Source organism: Podarcis liolepis (assembly GCF_965112155.1).
Source record: "Podarcis liolepis genome assembly, chromosome: 7".
In the NCBI taxonomy this organism is placed as follows: Eukaryota; Metazoa; Chordata; class Lepidosauria; order Squamata; family Lacertidae; genus Podarcis; species Podarcis liolepis.
In genome coordinates this window covers 85,732,186-85,751,921 of record NC_139561.1, presented here as the reverse complement: position 1 = coordinate 85,751,921, position 19,736 = coordinate 85,732,186, and the positions used below count along the sequence as shown (strand labels likewise).

General features: G+C 43.7%; 1 protein-coding gene across 4 annotated transcripts in view; it reads left to right on the top strand.

The window, feature by feature from the left end:
- LOC310712684 (homeobox protein otx5) overlaps window positions 1-19,736 on the top strand; it is a 67,442-nt gene that overhangs the window by 36,371 nt on the left and 11,335 nt on the right. For 3 of the 4 annotated variants that reach the window (XM_083515980.1, XM_083515979.1, XM_083515982.1), the window contains 2 exons: window positions 10,235-10,292; window positions 19,359-19,606. In XM_083515980.1, the coding sequence (XP_083372106.1) occupies window positions 19,510-19,606 (97 nt within the window). In that variant the 5' untranslated portion in view covers window positions 10,235-10,292; window positions 19,359-19,509. Of the gene's footprint in view, window positions 1-9,998; window positions 10,040-10,234; window positions 10,293-19,358; window positions 19,607-19,736 lie in introns of those variants that run through there. The other variant, XM_083515981.1, reaches the window with a different exon arrangement.

Genomic DNA, 19,736 nt, shown 5'->3' with positions numbered 1-19,736 from the left:
TATGTGCGTGTTATGGTCTGGTGCGTGTTATAGAGCGAAAAATACGGTTACCTCCTTTCACACCCAAAATGCCTGCCCAAGATGCTGGTAACCTACACAATATGATTCTGGCTCGAAAAGTTTCCAACTCTGCTTATATTTATCTTGGTTCTCTGTCTGGTATGTTTGGTTTTTGGGTGTCTTTATTTTAACGCAGTTGCAGAACAAATGGTGGGGGTTACCAGACGCCCCCTCCAGTTGTATCTTAGAGCAGTGACGAAAAGCTGGGATCTCAGCCCAAGACTTGCATGCACCTGACAGATTTGACAGATTTCCTCCATATCACAAAGCAGCGTTCCCTCTTTGTTTCAAATGTACCTTATTTTTTGCTCTATAAGACTCACTTTTTCTCTCCTAAAAAGTAAGGGGAAATGTGTGTGCGTCTTATGGAGCAAATGCAGGCTGCGCAGCTATCCCAGAAGCCAGAACAGCAAGAGGGATTGCTGCTTTTGCTGCACAGCGATCCCTCTTGTTGTTCTAGCTTCTGAGATTCAGAATATTTTTTTTCTTGTTTTCCTCCTCCAAAAACTAGGCGCGTCTTATGGTCTGGTGTGTCTATTAGAGCGAAAAATACGGTAGTTTGCCGCGTAGCATCTCAGGTTACTGTTTGAGGAGCGCAAGTTGCCGGGGACTAGTCACTTGATACGTTTGGGTTTGGGCTTACAGCGTTGGCCATTATTTTGCAACGTCTGCTGGGGCTGCCTAAGTCATTTCCATCAGTGTTTGTGCAGAGGAACTTGGTGGCAGATTGCTCATGTATCTTGGGGTCATTTTACCACTTCCCAGTGAATTCCTGATGTGCTAGAACAGAGCTTTCCCAACTGCGTGTCGCCACACATCAGTGCGTCGGCCGCAGTGTGTAGGTGTGCTGTGCGAACGCTCCTCCAGGGTCTGGAAAGGGGCTAGTTTCACCTCCAGTTTGCTAGCAAAACTGTGTCGCGAAGGGATGCGTGCCTAAAAAGTGTGTCACCTCCTACATGAAAAGTTTGGAAAGCTCTGTGCTTGATATGAATCAAAAATATTGAGGAATTGACAACATTCCGATAAGGTCTTCTGTGGAACTAACAACACATGTGGATATATTTTTCAGGATTGCTTTCTTTTGCAAGAGTTACGCCCCTACCTTATGGTGCTGTCATTACAGCAACAATTCAAAGTCTACTTCAGATTTATTTCATTTCCCATTTTTAAGCACCCAGTAATAATAGATTAAATAGGTAGCGGCATTTTGGAGGTCTCAGTGAATGGAGTTTGCTCATCCTTAAGTCTGATATTTGGAGCCAGCAAACAATTTGCCTTCAGGCACGTTGACTAGACACACACACACACACACTTACCCGCCAGGTTAGGGTTTTCTCTCCCACTATGGACTGCGGCTTTTTTGTAAGTGATCTCGATCTCTATTGTTCCCCTCCTTGCAGCAGATTCAGTTCCCAATCCTGGTCTGGATTGGGAAGTTAGCCCTTCCTTAATTTGTGTGTGGGGGGGGTGTCAGGTCTGCACAACTTGTTCACCGCCAAGCAGAACGCAGCCGTCAGGACCCCTGCCTTGGCTACCGTCTCCCCTATTTTTGCAGCGCCAGTCGGGCCGTCAAGCCAGGAGGTTGCCGGACATTGCTTCCTGGGCTACCTTTCAGCTTAGTTTTGGGGCCGCAAGTTCTTCAGGCCTGCTAGAGGGAGGCACAAAAGCACCCTTTGTCCTCTGCAGATTCCTGGTGATGAAGCACTTCTCCGAATCTATCCAGCCTCAATGTTGAATTTTGGAGCTTATGAGACCCCCACATGCAATCATGCCCAAACTCCACATATATCTTCCTTGCTTGGTTCTTCATTTTTAGCCGATAATGCATAATAAAGTGGAGATGTCGCCGTTTATTTAAATTGCATCGTGAAAATATATTCCCTCATTCTGGCCTTCTGTTGTTTTTTTGGAGGGGCTGGTTTCTGAGACCCTGTCTTTTTGCATCTTTCAATGACTTCTTTCAGGAATGGGGAACCTGTGACCTTCCAGGTACTGTTGGATTCCAGTTCCCATCAGCCCCACCCAACAATGGTCAAGAATGATGGGAGTTATAGTCCAGCAATATATGGCAGGCCGCAGGTTCCCCATTCCAGACTTGGAGAGAGAGAGATGCAACTTTCGTGTATGCCAGTGATTGTGGGAAATAGGGTGGTAGCTTCTCCAGATAAATGAATTTTTTGGTTTAGACTGCAATCCATTGCACACTAACTTAGGTGCGAACCCCATTGTGGGCCTTTACTTCTGAGTAAATATTCCTAAGGTGGTGGTTTCCAAGCTCCACCCCAGGACCGCTTGAAAGTTGCTGAGTGTCTTGGCAGACCGCTAATTGGATTTTCTGCCTGTTGCAGCAATTGCAAAGCCAGAAGATTTTAATTTGTGTTTTTATTGCTCTTCTTACTTCTTACGCTGTATTTTATGGTATTACAATTTGCATTCCACAGAATGCAGTTAAAAGGGAATGTTTAATGTGCGCATTCTGCACTGCAGACCTCCTGAGTGAAGCTCACGAATGACAGTTTGGGAACCCCTGGAGTAGGAGGGGGCTGTTTGTGTGCTTCCTTTGTAAACCCTCAAATAAATTAAGAGTTACTTTATTGACTTTTAGTAAGTGTTCTGCTCTGAGGATGTAACTTTTGTTGATCAGGTGTCGTAACTGTGTTACAGACTTATACTGCTTTAGCAACTGCTCCTTGGCCTCACGTAACCCTGGGAGTTATAGTTTTCGGATGACTTGCAGGTGTCCTTTTGCATTATTCTGAAACCGCCTTTGAAAATAAACATCTCTCCTTTGTGTGTGGGGTGAGGAAGTAATGGGAGATTCTCAGGAAACCTGCAAAGGTACTGCAATTGCTAAGTACCTGTGCCACAAAATGTAAATTCTGCAAGGAATTCTGGGAGTTGCAGTTGTGGTTTTCTGAGGGCGTTGAGATTTCCTGGCTGCTTTGCGAAACTATAATTCCAAGAGGGTGTGTGTGTGTGTGTGTGTGTGTGTGTGTGTGTGAGAGAGAGAGAGAGAGAGAGAGAACACAATGACTATTAAACCAGCTTAAGATTCCCATTCATCTTTGCAATATGTTAGGTTTTATTGTAATCAATATAGATGGACTTCTTCAAAACCGTCCATACGTAGAAGGATCCAGCGAGCTTTCCATCCCCTCTGCCTGGCGCAACGAAGTCAACAGCCTCCGCAACCTGGTGGAATAGCTGCAACCTGTTGCCTTTGTGGAGGAACGGATGCAAGACTTTTCTTCTTGCAATTATGTAAAGAAAACCAGGGTAAAAATTAATGGGCAGCTGGTGGGCTGTGCACGCTGTTAATAACGCTGCAATCATTGAATCAGTCTGCCCTCTTCTCCTCTCCCTGCTAACCGTCCCCCCCCCTTCGCCCGGCCTCATGCCATCTGTTAGGCCTGTGCTTATCCTTAGATTGGAGGTTCCTTGGGGCCAGGCACTCTTTTTGCTTAAGGGGCTCAGCCACCAATTTCATCAAGCTCATTGGGGGAAAAATTGGCTGCAGAATTAGCAAGGGGGAGGTTCCCGAAAGAGCAGTTAGTGGGAACGTCAAAGACTGTAGAGGTTGGGCTCCAGCAAGATAGATAGATAGATAGATAGATAGATAGATAGATAGATAGATAGATAGATAGATAGTTGTTTAGTTGTTTAGTCGTGTCTGACTCTTTGTGACCCCCTGGACCAGAGCACGCCAGGCACTCCTGTCTTCCACTGCCTCCTGCAATTTGGTCAAACTCATGCTTTGAGAACGCTGTCCAACCATCTCGTCCTCTGTCGTCCCCTTCTCCTTGTGCCGTCCATCTTTCCCAACATCAGGGTCTTTTCCAGGGAGTCTTCTCTTCTCATGAGGTGGCCAAAGTATTGGAGCCTCAGCTTCAGGATCTGTCCTTCCAGTGAGCATTCAGGGCTGATTTCCTTCAGAATTGATAGGTTTGATCTTCTTGCAGTCCATGGGACTCTCAAGAGTCTCCTCCAGCACCATAATTCAAAAACATCAATTCTTCGGCCTTCTTTATAGTCCAGCTCTCATTCCATGCATCACTACTGGGAAAACCATAGCTTTTACTATACAAACCTTTGTTGGCAAGGTGATTTCTCTACTTTTTAAGATGCTGTCTAGGTTTGTCATGGCTTTTCTCCCAAGAAGCAGGCGTCTTTTAATTCCGTGACTGCTGTCACCATCTGAGGTAATCATGGAGCCCAAGAAAGTAAAATCTCTCACTGCCTCCATTTCTTCCCCTTCTATTTGCCAGGAGGTGATGGGACCAGTGGCCATGGTCTTCGTTTTTTTGATGTTGAGCTTCAGACCATATTTTGCGCTCTCCACCCTCATTAAAAGGTTATTTAATTCCTCCTGACTTTCTGCCATCAAGGTTGTGTCACCTGCATATCTGAGGTTGTTGATATTTCTTCCGGCAATCTTAATTCCGGCTTGGGATTCATCCAGCCCAGCCTTTCGCATGATGAATTCTGCATATAAGTTAAATAAGCAGGGAGACAATATACAGCCTTGTCGTACTCCTAGATAGATAGATAGATAGATTTATTGTTTCCACTTGCATAAAGGGGGTGGGTGTCTCAATGGGCCCCGGATTATACCACTTCCGGTGCCATCACCCCAATTCTTCCTTTCACCAATTTGCTCCTGAAAACCAACTAGTCAACACTTAGAGGGCGTCCGCCATCTTTCCTTTCTTAGCCGCCGCCAATCTTGATTGCAAAATTACAAAAAAAAAAAAAAATCAAATCCTTTGGCAAAGTGAATTTGAAAGGCAAGCTGGAGGGAGGGGTGGGGGTGGGGGTGGGGGAGTAGAAACCTATTTCTGCCAGGAGCTGCTGGGAATTGCATCTTGAACTTCTTTCTTGATTCTAAGCTTCTTAAGAGAGTAATTTCTGGAGAACTATCCAAGAGCTCTTCAGTGAAATTTTGGGTCCTTTATGTACTCTTTAATGGGATGTTTCAAATGTCCTTAATCTCCTCTCATTTTGCTTGCTGCAGATGCTCCTTAGCTTTGCTTTTTCTCTCTCTCCAGATAACAGGGGCAGTAGTCCTTCTGTGTAAAGGGAAAATTCTTTAAGCACAGAGAAACAGGATGGGGGGGGGTATTTTATTGAGGACAAGCTACAACGGAATAAAAGATGCTTCTGTAATATGTTGGGGGTTTAGAGGCTGGGACAGACCTAGGGCAAATGCATGTTTGCTCCCGTTATAAGGAATAAGGATACAGAGAACTATATTTGCTCCCCAATGTCAATCATATTCATGTTTACTTAGAAGTAAGGTCCATTGGTTTCAACTGACTTTTCAAGTATGACTAATAATAATAATAATAATAATAATAATAATAATAATTTATTATTTATACCCCGCCCATCTGGCTGAGATGCTTCAGTTATGTGGAAATAAAATCACATGGTTATCAGGATTTATTTTTTTTAAAGGCTGTATTTTAAGATTTTCCCCCTTTAAAATTGAAACCGGGATCAGATTAAGTAGAAAAAGGGTAAATTGCCAGAATATCCTATCTCACTGTATGTTTTGCTTTTCTATATCCTTGTAAAGAAGCAGGGTAGATACGTCACATGTGCAAAACTGTGTGATTTTTATTTGAAATACAAAGATCATAACTATTAGCCTTTGTTGTTTTTGTAAGCGGTTCATTTTGCTTGCATCAAAACGACTTAGTTAAAATTTTAAGCCGCAGCTTTGTAAGACTGCTGTGTATTAATTATACCTTTAAAACACATTCGAAGCACATTTCCCCCTCAAAGAATTCTGGGCACTGTGGTTTATCCTTTGCCGAGTTGCCATTTCTAGCACCCAGAATTCTTTGAAGGGGGAAAATGTGCTTTGAATGTGCTTCAGAGGTATAGTTTGTATGCAGCCTAAAAAGAGCAATTACATCCTGGATGTAAAATACGCTTGCTCAGAAGAAAATAAGTTGCTTTCAGTTCTATTTGAGTGGCCCAATTTTAAAGCCACGCTCCTGCTGATTTTGCAATTATAGGGCATGATCCAGCTAAAGTTAAGTACATATCCCATTTCAGTGAGTAAGCTAAGTACAGTACATACTAAACTCTCCCTCTCCCCCTAAATCTCTTTTCCCCTTAATTTTGACTGGATTGTGCCTGTGCATTTTTAATATATTTTTATACTAACGAGCATGCATCTTTAAAAAAAACACTCCAAGAAACAAAGGTTCCTAAAACACATTAAGCAAATATTTATTTAAAACATCGCGTCACTTCTTTTTGCGAAGGGGAAAAATGGACTGCTCAGTCCCATGACCTTGAAAACTGGGCTGGGGGGGCTGCGGGTAGGTCTGCATCTACTGACAGATCTCTGCGTGATTTGCAGTAGATTACAAAGGATTTCTGACTTTTAGCTGGTTAACAAAAGCAGCAACTTTCCTCCCCAAATTAGGCTACTGAAATGGAGGAAGCTTGAGAGGATAGACTCATGGACCAAATAGTTTTGTGTGTGTGCTGTAAGCACAATTCGGGCAATGGAAACAAAATCCTGGGCTCAGATGTATCCTTTTGAGGGTTGCGTTCCTTCGTTCTAAGTCTATGCCTATTCCTCTTTCGAAACCTCTCTTTCGCACTCGGCTCCAGCTGTTGGGCTTCGGGTGCTAAGAGAAAGAAAAATAGATCCCATTCGCTTGAAGCCTGCCTGCTCCTACTCTACACAAATCTCAGTTGACTCAGTAAAAAATATCCATTTGCTTGGTTTTCTGCATCTTTCGAGGTCAACTTAGCAACCTCCTGCCCATTAAGCTTTCAGTTTGTTTAGAAGCTTAATATTTCAGGATGGGGAAAGCGGAATTATTTGTAGATGTATTTATGTGACACACCAATTTCTGAGTTTTCACTTAATGCAACACAGTTGATATATTTAATGTATTCTCTCCCCCCACCCCACCCCCGGTGTGTGTTTTAGTAGTTCTTGTTTTTATCTGTAAGCTGCCTTGAGTCCTGTCAGGGAGAAAGACTGGGTAGAAATAGGATCATGATAATGTAGGAAGTTTCCTGTTTCTGAGAAAAGCTGCCATGACAAGGGGCTTATTTGTTATTTAATTCATTGAGGAACCACTTCCTATGAAGAACTTCCCAATGCGAGAAGAACTTGCGTAAAATGTTTCATATATAAAAAGTTAAAACAGTTATATTTACACACACACACACACACAGAGAGAGAGAGAGAGAGAGCGCGAGAGAGAGAGAGAGAGAGAGAGAGCCCTATACGGTATGAGGATAGAGAGAAACGATACGATACAATACGATAATCTTTATTGTCATTGTCCCATACAGAACAACGAAATTGAAAAAATCTGCATCAGACATTCAAAACCAACAAGCCTGCTATCCCAGCTATCCCAGTCTGGTTACCCCCATAAAAACTCTGATACCCCATAATTAAATACAATATACTCCTATAGAGACTACCTTACACAGTGTTTAAAACCAAAATCGCATTTGGATAGAAACTGTTTCTCAGGCAGCTGGTCCTAGTCTTTATAACCCTGGACCTTCTTCCAGAAGGCAGAAGCTGAAAGAGATCATTTCCGGGATGCGCACTGTCCTGCGCTATCTCTGCCGCTTTCTTATGGCACCTGGAAGCATAGATTTGATCCAAGGTGGGAAGAGTGCACCCAATTATTCTCTCCGCAGTCTTTACAACCCTGGACAGCATTGGTTTTCCCCTGACCGTGCAGCTCCCAAACCACACACAGAGACCATGAATTAATACACTCTCAACAGTACAATGGTAAAATGCCATCAACAGGTCCTTTGAGAGATTGTTTTCCCGGAGGATTCTCAGAAAATATAACTTCTGCTGTATTCCATGTATAAAAAGGATTTCAAATGCAATACAGTTGCCAACTGATGGCTTGAGCATCATGTAATGTGGACTTGGAAGGTGACAGATATGCTTATATATAGACATGCAGGCTAGTAAAACAGGGCAGCCCGATAACAAAAACCAAACAATCTGGTAGCTTTGCAGGATGCAGTCCTGGTCCAGCAGACACAGAGCCCCAGGTGATCGATACTGACCAGTTTATTCTGTACCTCAGTTTTTTATGCCCAGGGGGCCAATTTGAAAGGTGGAAACTTACAATTCCTGTATGCTCCACCTTCCCTGAATCAAGACATCGTTCAACACAAATAATAATAATAATAATAATAATAATAATAATAATAATAATAATTTATTATTTGTACCCCGCCCATCTGGCTGGGTTTCTCCAGCCACTCTGGGCGGCTTCCAACAAAGATGAAAAATACACAAAAATATCACATATTAAAAACTTCCCTGAACAGGGCTGCCTTCAGATGTCTTCTGAATGTCAAGTAGTTGTTTATCGCTTTGACATCTGGTGGGAGGGCGTTCCACAGGGCGGGCGCCACTACCGAGAAGGCCCTCTGCCTGGTTCCCTGTAACTTGGCCTCTCGCAGTGAGGGAACCGCCAGAAAGCCCTCGGAGCTGGACCTCAGTGTCCGGGCAGAACGATGGGGATGGAGACGCTCCTTCAGATATACTGGACCGAGGCCGTTTAGTACCTTAGGCACTGTGTACCTTAGGCACTGTGGATTGAAAACGAGAGGCCCAGCGAAGCTATGTATTTTTTATCGCCCCAGTCCATAAGCCAGCATTCCACGCAAGCTTCCAACATAGAGCCCTCCTCCGAGTGATCAGAGAGTAAATATCAGAAATATAAGGTCACGTTACACGCCCAGGCTGACATTCACCTGATAACGCAGGCAAGGTGTGTGTGGAAAGGGGGGAAGATTAACAGTCGCAGTGCCATTTCTTGGGTTGGGGCATGTTCCATAGAAGATATTACGTGGCCAAATGGAAAAGGTGGTGGTGAGGGAGCCCATAGACCCAAGAAGCGGCCACAATTCTCTACACACCTGTTGATTATTCAGAAGCCTGCTGCCTTCTTCTGCATCTGGTCATTCTGCTGGAGGACGAAAGAGTCTGGGAATCTTGGTGTTGTTTTTGAAAATTTAACCCATAGTTTAAGAGATTTGTTGGAGCAAAAAGCACAAATGTCTGTTTTTAGGTCTCTCTCTCTATGTATGTGTGTGTGTGTTGGGAAGAAATAAAATGAATTCGAGGAGGAGGGAAAACAGCAATGGAAAAGACCTTACTGCCTTTTTCTGATGTTGACATCTTCCCACGCTTTGACCCGTGTGCCTGAACCAAAACATATCAGTCGTATATTCCTGCTTTCGGGCAAGAAGGCACAACAGACCTTTCCAAACTGTGTGTCACGACACATGAGTGTGTCGGCTGCCATGTGTCGGTGTGTCGTGTGAACACTCCTCCCGGGGCTGCAAAGGGGTTACTTTGCTAGTAAAACTGAGTGGCGGTGTCGCGAAATGAAGCACGTCTAAAAAAGTGTGTCACCAACATGAAAAGTTTGGAGGTAGAAAGTCTCTCTGTGTGAGTTTCTCCTTCTTCCTCTTAGGCTGCTCCCCGTTGATTTGCAGTATTCCCCAGAAGTGCGTTGGTTGCGTGTGTGTGTTTGTGTGTCTATCTCGGTACCTGCTTCCGAAATCTCCCGATGCAAATCATTTTTACCCTTCACGCCAGCCCATAAACCTGCACACCATCAGAGGGAACCTGGGATATTCAACTGCCCTTAAAGAAAACTCAACGAAGCCATCCCTCCCTTGTTTATTAATCTACAAGAGTGTTCCTATAATACCAGTCATGTGAGGGCCAGGGTCTAAGAATGGAGCTTGCAGCACAGCGCACCAAATTGTTTTTGAGAAAACCCTCCCTCACCAGCCACCACCACTGCTGTTGCTGCTGCTGTTGCCACCACCACTGACCCCCCCCCCTTGTTTCTCCAGGGCTTAAGAGGAGAAAATCCCAAACCTTCGGATCTAAATGCCCAGAGAAGTCCTGGGCTGCAGAATCTCTTACCCAGCTCTAAATCTCTTTTCAATTCAGGTTAAGCTTCTCTTTTTATTACAGATTATAGGGATCTCCCACTGTATCACTTCTGGGTTATCCTTTTAACACATTTTGCTCTTTCTAGCCGGGGTTATTTTTTGTGGTTTCCTGGGGTTGGGAAGAAGGAGCCGCCCTTGGTTTTTCCTCATTTGATCCATCTCCAGAACAAATCTCTGTTATGCTTCCTTGCAGAGGTACGCGGAGGCTCCTGGTCTGGACACCTGGGCACTGGAACTGCTCTCGGGAGAAGGTAAGGCAGAGTCCCCCAACCCACCCAAAAATAAAGCTGGTGTGCTTGTGTGCGAGAGAGAGAAGGCAGGACATTATGCCACTATTGTGGAAATTCAATGGATGTTAGTTGGCCATGTAGGTAAGAACCGAACTTAAGTGGGAGAGATGGTTGTTGTTGCCCTGATGTGAGGTGACCTAGGAATTTTCCAACCATACAAGAAGTGACTTCAACTATCTTGCAATCCAGCCAAGGTGTCTTTGGCCATTTATAATCTCAATGTCCACCTGAAATTTTTCATTCATCCCATTCGTCAAAAGAATCCCAGGCGATCTGGAAGCTCAGCTAACCCCATCTTAGAAAGTCACCATTTTACCTCTTTTGGGTGTCCTCTCTAGAAATCGTGGGTCTTCCACTGCAGCAAACAGTCTGGCCATCTCGCTAATGCCACAAATAGATCTGCGTTTTCCATTATGTGTATCCCGTGGAAGATTTGCCACAATGGCAAAACTTAATTTCACTATGTTCAATGAAGGGGTGGCACACAATATAATGAAACGCTTCCATGTGTTGCTTTCTTTAATTGCACCATTTAGATATAAATATAATTGCCTTTTCTTCAGTTTTGTAATCTAAGATGTTGCGCACGTTTAATTTCCCCCTTTTTCCGTGTTCTGAAAACAAGACATAATGGGATTTAACCTGGGAAATGTTGGCATATTTTATGTGATAAATGGGGGAAGGAATCGACCTCTGTCAAATTACTCTGCAGTCTGCTAACAACCATCAATGTCGTATCTAGAGATGCGTAGTGTATATTCAGCTTCTGTTACAGTATTGGCATTTCGTCTCATTTGACGGCTGGGAAGCACATTTATAGCAAAGCTGGAAAGGTGGCAATAGTTGCATTCAGTGAGATAGATGTAAAAACCTATGGAGTTTTCTAAATAATGTTTCAAAGTGTATACAGTGTATGTATAAACATAAAATCAGTGAAAGGTGGTTGATTCAGTTTCAATTATCTTTTTTCAAAGTATTGACCGTCAAAGCAACATTTTAAGCAGACCCTACAGATTAAAATGAGTATAATTTCACTTTTGAAAGTAAGAATTAGATAAAATGGCAGCACTAACAATATATCTTGAGGGGTTGTTCGCATTGTTCTTCAGAAAGAACCCTCAAGTTTTGGGTCAATGTAGATCGTGTTTTCAGCTTTTTTTGCAATTATTTTAAAGAATTTAGAACAACAACAACAAATAAATAAAATCCAGTGTTTCTCTGATAATTATAAGCATTTAATGAACGTAGAGGAGCTCTGTGGGTGTTTTTTTTTTTAAGGGAAAATGTTTAAAACTTGGTTTTACTTTTATTTTTTAGTAAATGTATGTGGTACATGCAGAGAGAGACTATTTTAAAGGATTGTCCTGATCTGATTTGTATAAAAATTACAACAACAGCAACCAAAGCTTTTTGTTTGTTTGTTTGTTTCAAAGGATTCTCACTGCATTCTTCCTGCCGCTATATAAATCTATAATCCGAGACACTGCAAAGAGATGACAACATTTTAAATGGGAAAATATCTGGGGCAAAACACCATCTGCCCACTCAAAACCTCTTCAGACTTGCATATTTCATTAAGCCAAAGAGAGGTTTATCAGTTTCCTTACATTAAGGAGCTCATATCTTTCTGGATTGCAAGCATTTGTACACAGATATTAGACCTTTCTTTTTTCATTTTTGCTGTTGCTTTCCTAATAAAAAACAAATCAGTTAAAATTTGCCTTTAACGGAAAAAACGCCCATTTCTTAACAGTTTTTTTTTAAAACTAAATTCATTTTAAGCTGTTCTTGCTGAAATAAAAAGAAATAAATAAAAGTGGAACATAGATAACGAAAAGGAATTCAGCATTTAATTTATCCAGATTGGCAAATCCTCTGGTAGTTTTCCAATGTTCTTTCTAAAGGAGTTTAACAGAGCAATCCTGAACATATAAATAGTAATCTATCCTAAAGAGTTTAACAGAGCAAACCTGTGAAACAACCATTGAGTTCAATGTGGGTGCCCTCCAGGTAAGTGTTTAGGCTTTGGGGAAAATATAATTCCTCTATCTTATATATACCCATGCTATCAGGTGAAACACAAGCCCCTTTAGGCTTTTGCTTGAACACAACAAACAAATAAATAAAGAAGAGCACAATTATTATTATTATTGAAACCTTAGTCCTTTTTATTTGATTATCAAGGCTATCAATGTAGACGTGTGAAGCTATAGAGTTTCTGGCAGGGATTCAAATATAACATTACCATCGTCTTTTTTTTTTAATGTTACAAATATACAAACATACATTTCATACCATCCTTAAAAATATTCATACATACCCACATTCAATCCCACAGATACTTCTTTTTCTCACCACCATCCCTTACCCCTCAAATGTCAAATATAAGGTTACCAGACGTCCCCGTTTCCCGGGGATAGTTCCTGGATTTACAGATCAGTCCCCTGACAAAATCCATCTATTTAGTAGGAAGTTGAAAAGTGTCCCCAGATTCACTGAAAAAAATCTGGCAACCTTATTCGAAGAGCATTCACGGCAACAGATTGGTGCTGCAACAAAATTTTGCAGCGCGGTGACACTTTTGTTGGCCGTGCCTTAGCTCATGACACTTCATTCTGTTCCATTTCCCATCTAGTTGTCCTCTTCCCTGCCTCCTTTTCCGAAAATGCAAACCCAAAACTGTCTTCCAGCATTCTGTGGTCCCCGAGAGGGCACACTGTCCTCCTGGGACTGTTTTTTTTGGGGGGTCTCTTCAGGTTTTCCTTTGTCTGAAAGGCTTCTGCAACCTTGCCAAATTCCTTTTCCCTGTGTGAGGGTGAGAATGATTAACTGCAGAGAGAACAGCACTAATATCCTTGAACACTGGAAGCAGAGGGAACAGAAATTTATTTATTGCACCTCGAGTGTCCAAAACACTACATTTATTTTAATTATTATTATTATTATTATTATTATTATTATTATTATTATTCTGCCACAGCCCTTGAAACAACATCATAGGTTAGGCCAGACTCACAACTAAAGCATCCCTGGCAGATGTTCACCCAACCTCTGCCGAAAAGCCTCCAGGAAAGGAGATTCCAGCACCTTCTACTGTCAAACAGATCCCCATATGGTTTTTAATTTCATTTTCAGTGATTCTTCTATTGCATTTTGCTGTATTGCAGTTTGGATTCCATGGCTTGTGAGGGTTCTTCACAGACAGCCTGAATGAGGCTCACAGGCCACTGGTGGTCTGCGGACCACAGTTTGGGAACCCCCTAAAGTCTGCTTCCCACAAACCAGGAGAGGCTGTAGCCAGAGGGGACGATGACTTTGAGGACCCCTCATGCGGCCGGAAAATCCTGAGCAGCCCGTCTCCCTGCTCATATCAAATATTCAGGTTTCTCTCTTGTGAATTAGCCACCCCAGCGGTTCCTGGTTGAGACCAGAGAGGCAGGATGTTAATTTGGTGGAAAACATAAATGAATTAAATGCGAGCCTGTTCCTCCTATGTCCGCTTGCTAAGAAGCAAGTCTGAGTTCAGTAAAACTTACTCCTGAGTCCCAGGTAAGTGGGCATAGTATTGCAGATTTAGAATGTGTTGTGCCACAAAACAACAACAACTTGGGTGTTTTGGAAGAGGAAAATATCCCTTTAAAATTATCAAGGAATCTAGCTCTGTCCTACTTCCAGGCCAGCTTTTTGGAATGGAGAACACATTGCTTAATTAAACATCAAAGGGGCATTTTGAAAAGCAATGCTAAAGACATCTTTTTGTCTGTACCTCTTAATGATATGAGGCCAAATTTCAGGCACCTTGTGGTCAGAGCAGGGTATTTGTTCAGACAATAGAAATGAAGGTTCTGTGGAGAGCTTGCTATTGATCCAACATAATCAAAACTCAATATCCGCCTCTGTTAACCATTTGACTTTTCCAGTTTTTTACAAACCTTTCCCATCTTTTTAAATTGTTACTATGTTTTTACTGAAATTTTATTGGTGTTAGCCGCCCTGAGCCCGGCTCTGGCCGGGGTATAAATAAAAAATTATTATTATATTATTATTATTATCTGGGTATGTGCTTTGCAACCAATAAATTTACACCTGTTTCTAGCTGTTTAAATTCCCCCGGGGAAATTATTTGGAGTAGATTTCAAAAACCGGAGAATAATAACTGGAGAAATTTAAGAAATGATAGTGAAGAATAACCGCGGAGAGGTGTTATTGTTTGTCACTATGGCATGTATTTTTGTGTTTTATACGGTAAACCGCCCTGCGATCTTCGAATGAAGAGCGGCACAGAAAATTTAAAAATAATAATTAAAACAATAATAATCGATGTAGACCAGTTTCATTCAAGTGCAAAAAAGGCAGTTGGGGTGTTGATAAGTCATGAGGTAACATGACTTATAGCATCTTCTTGACTGTCAAAATTTAGAAATATTTTTCCTCTTTAAGTGAAAGCCTCTGATCAGATCGGAAAACACGGTTTTGCCCCCAAACCATCCTTAGTCTTCCTTCTCTAGATATCTTATCTAAGGTGTTGAAAAGCATATAAGTGCCTGTCTGTCACTTTTTGTGTAGGTGTGTAGTTGTGTGTGTGTGTGTCACCATTCAGTTCCTTTCTTTGTTTACAAGGTCAACCCACACCTCTTAATTGGAAGGGAAGCTATTTGCAGGGACAAATAACTGTGTGTGAGGGAATTCTCTGCAAACTTGCCATTTGACTTTGCCTTGCTATAGATTTGAGAGCTGCTTGTTCTACCCCTTCTTCTTCTTCTTTGAATAACTTTATAGGGTTTTTTACAAATAAGGACCATAGGAATAATAAATGGTGGCAATAAATAGGCCAAGTCTCCTCACGTTTATGTTAGCAATAAATAGATTTGCAGCAACGCCTGCAACATAACGGGTTCGTGATTTGAACAATAGGTTCATGGGCCACGAATTGGTTTTAAGGAAAACAGGATAGAACAGAGATAAGGGCGGTGGGCTCCCTTTTCTATAACCTCTTCATTGTTTGCCTCTGGAGTTGGAAATCTAAAGCTGGAGGGATGCGGTTAAGGTGGGGAAAAGGAAAAAGCAGCGGGAGAGCTAGCCAAACAAAAGAGAGAAGACTGTTAGCATCTTCCAAGCCCATTATCATTAGTGATTGATTCCCTGATGGATTTAGGAACAAAGGAAGCCTGGGGAGGGAGAGTCTTCTGGTGGGACAGAAAAATGGTTCTCTTCGCTGTATCTCCCCCAGTACTGCGTGTGTCCCATAGCTATTTTTCCCAATTCCGGAAATGCATCCCAGAGAAATCTAGGTTGCACCTAAACCTCCGTGGATCCAGCTGCAGACCAGACTTCTGCTGATGCTGATGAGATTCTGAACTTTCTCGATTCCCCCTCCCGCCTTCTGCCCGTCTTTCTGAATCGCTATGTTAAAAGCAGAAGGAGAGAGGAAATTATAAAAGCTGTAGTTCTTCACGCAACACGTAGCTAAACTGCGGAACTGCCTCCCACAGGAAGCAGCCAGTGATGGCAGCCAGCCTGAACGGTTTTAAAAGAGGATTAGGTAAAGGAACGTAGAAAGGGACCCACGAGGGCCATCTAGTCCAACCCCCTGCAATGCAGGAATCTTTTGCCCAGTGTGGGACTCGAACCCACAACCCTGAGATTAGGAGTTTCACGCTCTACCAACGGAGCTAAAATCATGGGAAATAAGGCTTTCCCAGAGGCATTTCCTTAGCCGCTGCAAGATCAGGGCGCCGGACTTTTATTATGTCTGTTATTTCCCTTCTCACACTGAGAGTGGTATTCCAGGTTCCCAGCTATCCCTGTTTCGCAAATGCAGGAAGCTGTGAACGACCAAGAGCGATGCCCTCAACGCTGCTTCCGCCTGCCAATTGAAACCGTGACGTGAACCTGGGTCTCTCGGCTCTGCAACTGGGCACTCTTGCTACTCAGTTGGCACCAGCGGGTTTTTCAGCTAAGGGGGTATCTAGCCACCCAGTTTAGGATTTCACAGGCAGCCAGGGATTCTGGCTGCATACACAAGCATCCCAAATTCTAGGAATAGTAGTTTACCCTGGCAGAGATACAGCACCCTTAACAAACCACAGTTCCCGGGGTTCTTACTTGTGAGGGATGTGCTTTAAACGCCTGGTGTGTCTGCTGCCTCCTCTGTTAATTTCGGCAGTGAGACAGTGGTACCCATATAGGCCTTTGATAGCATCTTTCGTGGCGCCTCCTCCTGCCTTTGCTGAGATCCTTCTCCCTTTTCCTCCTGTTGAAGTGAGTCCTTCTCTAGGATAAGGACTGCAAAAATAGAGACCAGTGAATGGGGGGGATGCTCTGTTGGGCCATCTGCCCTGTTCTTTGGGGACAATGTGGCTTTCCCAGCCATGTCTTTTTCCTGGATAAAGGTAAAGGGACCCCTGACCATTAGGTCCAGTCATGACCGACTCTGGGGTTGCGACGCTCATCTCGCTTTACTGGCCGAGGGAGCCGGCGTACAGCTTCCGGGTCATGTGGCCAGCATTACTAAGCCGCTTCTGGCGAACCAGAGCAGCACACGGAAACGCCGTTTACCTTCCCACTGGAGCAGTACCTATTTATCTACTTGCACTTTGACATGCTTTCGAACTGCTAGGTTGGCAGGAGCAGGGACTGAGCAACGGGAGCTCACCCCGCCGCAGAGATTCGAACCACCAACCTTCTGATCGGCAAGTCCTCGGCTCTGTGGTTTAACCCACAGCGCCACCCGCGTCCTTTTCCTGGATAGAGGCATCCTTTTTTGGGAAAATGCTCTAGGCCCATTGTCTGTCTGCTTTGAGTACCGAAGGCCTCAGGTTTAGTCTGTGGCAACTCCAGGAAGGGCTGGGAGAAAAGCCATGCAGTAGTGGAAATATCAACAGTCACCGAAGAGCTCGAGGCTAGAAAGTCCATGACTGGCTTACTGCCTTCAGGCTGAGAAGCAGACCTCCTGATTCTGTGTGGCTTCAGTGTCTACTTCCCTCTCCCTTTTTACCAGCCAGAGATAGCGCTTTACTCTAAGGTAACCCAGATTTAGGGCAGTTTCTGTCACATTTTCAAATGCGCCAGGCTTTCCTCAGCACACGAAACCTGCATGCTCTCCTCTGTATCCTTTGGAAGACAGAAAAACCGAAATGAAAAACTGCAGCTTCTCTCCCACTTGGCAGAGAAGTTTGTTTTCTTTGTCTTGTTGCAACCCATTCCTGCGAGGCTCAGCGTCTATCCTTGGAACCCTCATTTAATCCATTCACAATTTACGGGCCCGCTTCTCATAAAACCTTGGCGGTTAAGCAAAACAAGCGATGTTAAAGTGCAGTTGGCAAATTCTGCCACCCCCAAACCACGCCTCAGGTTTCTTAATGGCAGAGAGAGGGAATACCACGAAACATTCTCTAGTCTAGAGAGATAAAGCCTGGTCCCCAAACTGGCTTTACCAGAGCCGAAAAATTCAGAAGGATGTTGATGGAGGGTTGGTAGAATTTCAAAGAATTAGGCCCGTTGTTTTATTGCACTTGTTCTATCTTGTTCTCAACGTTGAGAAATGTGGAATTGCTTGCAATTTCATTTTGCTCCCCGATTTCAGGGTTGTAGGTCTGTTGTGCTGGGCTACCATGCGGTGAGAGCAAAAGGCACTCTGCACATGCTCGTCCTTACTTGTGGCGCAGCTGAGTCCTCATGCTGCGCCCTCGTGAGTCCTAACCAACTCCTAAATATTATTTTCAAAAATTGGTGTGCCTGCCTTTCGTCTGAAGATCACCGGGCGGTTCACGGCATAAACATACAAAATGAGAACGCAGAATACATAATAAAGCAAAACCAAGAGCAAATAACCCCCTCCCAGCACATTTAAAAGGACATAGTGTGTTACTCAGCCAAAGGCCTGGTTATAGAGAAACTTCGCCTGCCACCTAAAGATATTTAATGAAGGTGCCAGCGAGTTTCCCTGTGGAGAACTTTCCACAAACAAGGAGAATATACATATACACACTAGATTAGGAAGGCTAAGAGTTTCATCCTAAATTTAAATTGACAGGTAAATTAGTATAACAATAGTTAGCATATACATGGCACCGTATATTTCTCTCTCTCTCTCTCTCTCTCTCTCTCTCTCTCTGTGTGTGTGTGTGTGTATGTGTGTGTGTCATATTTACAATAATCCTGAAGGGTAGGTCAGTATTATTATCACCATGCTGTAGTGGACTGGGCAGGGGAGTGGATGAAATGAGGCTAAGGTAGGATTTGAACTCGTGACTTTCAGATTCATTCAGCCGCTACACCGCACAATGTTTTGTATATGTTTACACTCAGTTCCCTTAGAATTGTACGCTTCCTTTTTTGAAACAAACAAACAAACAAACAAACAAACAAACAAAAAGCCCCCTCAGAAGTTTGAGGAGGGAAACTATTCTCAGGAGGAGGGAAGCAACAGAACTGCTGTATGTTGCAAAGCATTGGGTTTGAGAGGCCAAACTTCTACAAGAGGTGTGCAGAATTCTTCCCTGCCTCCAGAATCCTTCCCCCCCCCCACAGGCACCACTGTGAGTCCTTAATGTGTTGACTTAACCTGCTCATTTAGGTAATAATAGACCCTCAAAAGCATGGGCCTGATGGCCTATTGGTATCCATTAGACCCCCCTTTTGAGTTGCTAAAATCCCAATCTCCCCCCCCCCCAAAAAAACCCTCCAGCTTTCTCTGTATCATTACTGACTGTATGGTAATGTGCAATTCAAATTAAAAAGGGGGTGGGGGAAGTAGGCAGTATACAGAGTGGGGAAGAAAAAGGCACCCAATCCCATATCCAAAGGAGTTTATTTATTTATTCGGCTGCCAGTGAGGTTCTAGGCTTTGTAAGAGTCCTCCTTGCATGGACCACCTCTGGAGGGTTAGCCCAGAAGGACACCAGAAAGGTGTGGTGTCTTCTCTCGCTTGCCATTGGCCAACCTCTCTCTCCGCCCCACCTCTCCCTCCTTGGGGAGGCGGCCACTAAACTCCTGGTCTTGTCTGTCTTTGCCTCCTGGCTGCAGTTCCAGCTGCCCTTGGGTGCTGAGTGGAGGGCCAGGGTGACCTAGGAGGCTTCCAGCCAGCCAGCCAGAAGCAAGAGCGAAGGGGCACCACCACCACCAGCAGAAGACCTCTCTCCCCAGCGAGATCTTTGGAGACTCCAACTTTCTGAGCATGATGTCCTACATCAAGCAACCACATTATGCAGTCAACGGCCTCACCTTGGCTGGGCCAGGCATGGACTTGCTACATTCGGCCGTCGGGTACCCCAGTAAGTGGATTTGCAAGATTCCCCCCCCCCCTTTTTTGTCAGTTTTCAGTTTTGGAGGAAACTTGGGCGATGGGCATCACTGAGTTGGTTCTTGGTAGGCAAAGGATGGAGAGACGTAACCGGGTTTTTC